Source organism: Adiantum capillus-veneris, chromosome 10 (genome assembly GCF_014529385.1).
Source record: "Adiantum capillus-veneris isolate H3 chromosome 10, ASM1452938v2, whole genome shotgun sequence".
In the NCBI taxonomy this organism is placed as follows: domain Eukaryota; kingdom Viridiplantae; phylum Streptophyta; class Polypodiopsida; order Polypodiales; family Pteridaceae; genus Adiantum; species Adiantum capillus-veneris.
In genome coordinates this window covers 16,786,385-16,791,654 of record NC_140940.1, presented here as the reverse complement: position 1 = coordinate 16,791,654, position 5,270 = coordinate 16,786,385, and the positions used below count along the sequence as shown (strand labels likewise).

The 5,270-nt window shown below is 45.0% G+C and overlaps 1 protein-coding gene across 1 annotated transcript; it reads right to left on the bottom strand.

Moving 5' to 3' along the window:
• Positions 1-274: 274 nt before the first annotated feature.
• Positions 275-1,831, bottom strand: LOC147448503 (increased DNA methylation 1-like). The gene has a single exon (XM_086522396.1). It carries the CDS (start codon positions 1,829-1,831, stop codon positions 275-277), a length of 1,557 nt encoding a protein of 518 aa, XP_086378522.1.
• Between the last annotated feature and the right edge of the window lie 3,439 nt (positions 1,832-5,270).

The following is a 5,270-nucleotide window of genomic DNA, read 5'->3' as shown; positions in this document are numbered from 1 at the left end:
ATCGAGAGTATGTTGCAAGCAACTCAAAGCCCCAGGGTATTAACACTTAACTAAAGGTGACCGTATGGTATCACGTGAGTGTGCAATAGCTAGGGGGTTTATAAGGAAAATAAGATAGATTGTATAAGGTGAGTCCCATATATAGGGGTCAAAAAGGTAATTTTGGTGCATGCAAGTGACATCTCCCTCCCCTCGTACTACTAGTGAATCCCCGGTACAAATTCCATGTAGTTCCTTTTCTAATGTCCATTTTATCTGGTAAGTGTCAAGAGTCTCATTTTTTATTTTGGGATTTGGGATCCAGACTCTTATGAAGGAGTGTAGTCCCAGGAAATGTGAGCACGCTTGTATGCAAGGTCTGCTCATATAAGTCCTGTGGGCTCATGAGCTTGAATCCGAAGGAGTCTCTCCAAGAATGAACGAGGTCGCTGATGGAAGGAATGATGAGCTTGCCTACACCAACATCTTGCAACAGAGCTTGCAAAGCTTGCATCAAGGCCTTGCACATGCCCTGGTTGCGAAATCGCTCGTGTGTACCAATCAAGGGCATCTCAGCAAGCAAACTTCCATGTGTTCGGACCGTCGCTGTTGACACCAGTTGATCCTCTTGGATCAAAACAATGGTATAAAATGATCTGCAATCTATCCTTCTCAAATGTGATTTCCTACTGTAGACCATCTGGGAAAGGAGATCGACCCCCGTTTCCGAGTCTACAATGGGATCAAAGCATTGCTCAAGAATCTTGCATGCCTTAGCCAGCTGCTTTTCAGTACTAATCTTCTGCATCATATAATTAGCTGCCTTCTCACCATTGATCTTTGGGACCGACCTTAGCAACATCCACTTAAGGCCGCTTGATCCTAGCGAGAACTCCCGACCAACCAGTCGCCGTAGCCGCTTGAAGACATTGTGACAAGAGCTAGTACAAAACCACTGCGCCCCATTGTTTGAAATTGTATTATCCCAGTGCTCCATGGCGCAGCTTGTATGATATGGAACACGGCACTCTGCACAAGAAATCATGGATGTATTGGAACCCTCCGCACCCTTTCGCAGACCGCACTCGCCGCACCGACATCTCAAGCAATGCCATTCTCCTTCAGGAACTTTCTCAAGGTTTAGGCACGCTGCATGAAAAGCTGATGGGCAGCTGTCACAGAGCATGAGCTGCCCGCCATCGCAACAAATTGCACATATATCCTCGTTGTTGGTCTCGTACTGGGGCTTAATTTGGACAGCAGTGCAATCTCTGATCTTTGAAGTGCGCAAACTCGAGCAATGTGTTATATGCCTAAGCAAAGTCTTCTGTTTTTGTGCTCTTGTGGATGAGTTGAGCATGGCATTTTGGACATGTGCGGACTGTTGGCAGTCGACGAGGGAGCGGCCGTCTTGAAGGAACATGTTCGCACAAGGACGCTTGCACCTGCTTCCCGCATGAACTTCGAAGCTTGCCAGTAAGAACAATTTTCCACAGCAGGAGCAGAGAACGCCATCGCGGGTAATCTGACCTTCTTTAAGGGTAGAGCTATCTTTTCTTCTGAAGTAGACAACAGGGTCATTCTCTGCAATGATCCCGGAGTCGATCAACTTGGCAAGAGGAGGACATCGTGGTGATGCGTCGGCGTGCGCGAGACATGGCGAATGGGGGTGCTTCGAGTTGTCTGCGAAACCAAAGGTGGAGGGTGAAGGAGTTGGGCGCTGCCGCTGATCATCTGTGAGAATTAGGGGTGAGCGCATGTATCGTTTGGACGGGCGGGCCACATCTTCTTCTTCGGATGGGAGAAGGCATTCCAGGGTCCTCTTGACTGCCTTCTCCTTGCGGAGCGTCATTCAGCGGCTATTTGCTCAAAACGCACCGCGCAGGCAGAGAGAGAGAGAGAGAGAGAGAGAGAGAGAGAGAGAGAGGACGTGAAAACGCCGCCAAAAAATTATTCAAGGGGAGGGGTCTTATGTATTGAATTTGGAGAGGTCGGCATTTTGGCAAAGACAATCGGGAGCCCGACGGGAGCAAAAGAAACTCATGCACTTAAAAATTACAGGGGGTACCAGCGGATATAAATTCAAGTAGATGTTAAAGCGAATCTTAAATAGATGCCGGGGAACGTATCGGGAAAAAATTCCCGAAAAAAAATAACTCGATGCAATTCACAATGGATTTTTACTAACATTACAAAATTGTAAACATGGTGTTTTTCTCACAATTTTTTTTTTCGAGAAAAAAATTCTTCTAGTAGTTAATGAAATTGCCCATAGGGCTACAACCACCTCTACAAGGGAGGGCTACAACACTCATGAGGGGGAGACTCTCCCAATGAAAAAACAACATATGTACAATGAGGCTAAATCAAGAGATGGGAGGAGGGAAGATCCACACAGGTGGATGGTAGTGCCATCTGAGCACACCCTAGACCATGGTGAAAAAAGGCCCAGGGCGCCAGAGTCCAAGGAAGGCCTCTCTGCGCTCCAACTGCATGCGGTTGGAGCTGCCCTGGAGTCTCTCGAACTCTCCTCTAAGAGCTCGGGGGATTCACCATTCAATACCCCCCTATATAACGTGCGTTTGTGGGGTATTAAAAAAAACCCTCTTTTAACATGTCTGAATGAATAAAATGGCCCCTTATTTTCCATAATTGAATATAAAACCCCCTTATTTCAATGTATCTCTGTTAAATTGTCTAAAATTGTTGCATTTTAAAACCCCTCCTTTAGAACTCACGTTATACATTAACATGATTACATAGTGCACTCCCCGAGTCTAAGAGTATGGATCAGCTCAAGCCAAAGATCCCGAACAATCTTTGCTGGTGATACTAGGCGAGCCTCGAAGATGCGAAAGCAGCGGGGGTGTCATAATAACTAATATCTAATTCTCCTAAATGATTTTCTTATGTTAAACTAATCATTTAATATAGGGAAGTGCCAGGGGAGAAAAAGCTAGAATATTGGTTAAGCTAGCAGACCGGCCACAATAGAGATCCAGAGGGAAAATAGAGATCCAAAGGGGGGGCCATCTGCAAAAGAGCAATGTGCAACAATGGGCTTTAAAAACCCTAAGGTTCAGCCCATTAAGACTTTCAAAATGCTAAGGTTCCAAAATTCAAAGGTTGTGGCCAAAGGTCAAACACTAGGGAAATTGGATGCTTTGTGTGTGTACCAAAAAGTCTACACAACTCCTACAAAGGAGGGGGCGAGCCTTGTAAGTAGGGGGTGAGAGAGAAACACACACACACACACACACACACACACAAGCTCCCTTTACACAAAGGGAATGAGGGACATATGTCAGCTCCCTAGCCCAGATGCCCACAAGGTGTACTCAAATCCTATTGGATGGCCATGGAGGTGGACCAATGAGAATTAGGCTAGAGAAAATCTAGCTTAGTTAACTTAAAAACACTTAATAAAAGGACCAATAAAAATTAATCTCTCTAGAACTCTATTGGACACTCTCCCGAGGGGTCCAGTGAGCATTCACCAGCCCAATGGCTTGCTTGATTCCTTGGCCAGGAGACAAAGGGGTCCAATGAGAGTTTAGTTGCATTAATTAAGTACCTAAAGCTCTCACAAAATGGAAAAGGGGGACACATGTCAGAAGGCTATCACTTATGCTCCTGAAATCCTATTGGCTAAGCCTAGAGAGGTCCAATGGGGTGGCAGCATGAGCAAATAGCAAGAGGGGTCGACCAAGAGAGAGAGGGGGGGCTAATTTTCTCAAGGATTATTCCACACACACTCACACTAGCTCATGTGTGGAGCAAGAAGACTCTCTCTCCCCTTCTCAAGCTTTAAGGGAAATCTTATCACCTACTCCAAGCGTGTGAGAAGGGAGGCATACACCAACAACTCTTGGCTTTGTGATGCAAATCCAACCAAGAGCCAAGCTTCAATGCATGCTCATATCCTCTACCATGCTAATTACTAAGCTATGCTATGCTAATATGAGTGATTATGTGAGGAGATGTGCATCTTTCTCATAAGACTACTCCTTCTTCCTCTCAATCTACTCTCATACCCCGCTAGCTCTCACCATCTTCAAAGGTGTGTGAAGTCTTGGATCTGAGACCGTGAGGAAATTGATGTTGTGTTTTATAAGTGTTTTGCTTAGTGCTTGAAGCTTCCATCTTCATTGCACCAACAAGTTATTGAAGGAACACAAAGAATTGTATTGGGCTCCATGTAAATCCGGTCCTCAACACTTGTCAATAGCTTAATTTCTCTCTCTTTTGAAGTATTGTTCATGCTATCTAACTAGGTGTTTTGCTTTTTGTTGCTCTCTCCACCCAAGCACTCTTGGTATGCTCATTAGGAATCTATTCTAATGAAATGCTCACTATGTTCATGCTAATTTTTGCTACACGCAAGTTACTAGGCCATTAAATGTTACATTGGTATCAAAGCACAAGGTTTCTCTTTTCTTGCTCAAGAAGGGAGTTTCTCAAACTAGCTATAAATGGTTGTTATTATTAATTGCAAATGAGTAAGTAGAATAGGGATTTTTCAGCCTTGCAGTGCACCTGCCTTCGTGCAGATAACGGGGCATCACCGTTGAGAGCTATGGTCTTAATAGTGGAGTCCTACGGGGCTTGCCTACGGCTTAACCACTATGAGCTATTAGAAGCTTGACAAAATCCGGTGCTGTTTTGGTGTTGAGCAACCCTCTCTTATATTCCTTGCAATTAATGGTACTCGAGCCACGGGTACATTACCTCGAGTGCTTTTTCAAAAGGGGTAAAGAGGAGTAGCAACTAGTGCTTGAAGTGCCAAAGTACACCTTAAAAAGTTTACACCTAAAAGTTGTTAGAATGGCTGACAATAGTAAAGAGAGTGAAATTAATGTTGATAGCTTTGATTTTGCTAATGATGAGCAGGCTACTAATGATGCCCCTATGCTTGTTAACTACCTTGTTTCTGTTGGGATCGGAGAGCACACACACAGAGAGCCAACACGAAGAAGGAGATAGACACAGTGTGTGGAGGGGCGGTACTCACACTACAATGTGTAGTCATGAGTATAGTTATTATGAATGAGTAAATGAATGGCTGTACATGGGCGGCTGAACAACGGGCAGCCGGGCAGCCGGGCACACGGGCCTTTAACCCAACAATCTCCCACTTAAAGGCAGTGTGCCTTTAAAGTGGCCAAAGTACAGTAAAAGAAGTCAAGCCATACCCATCAGCGATCTACAGTGTGCAAACCGCTGTGAGGCTAACGACTTCGTGAGTAGATCAGCAGGGTTATCGTCAGTGTGTATTTTGACAAGCTCTATGC

Excerpts from the sequence above, each read along its gene's own strand:
- LOC147448503 (XM_086522396.1), bottom strand. The coding sequence starts at position 1,831 with ATGACGCTCCGCAAGGAGAAGGCAGTCAAGAGGACCCTGGAATGCCTT.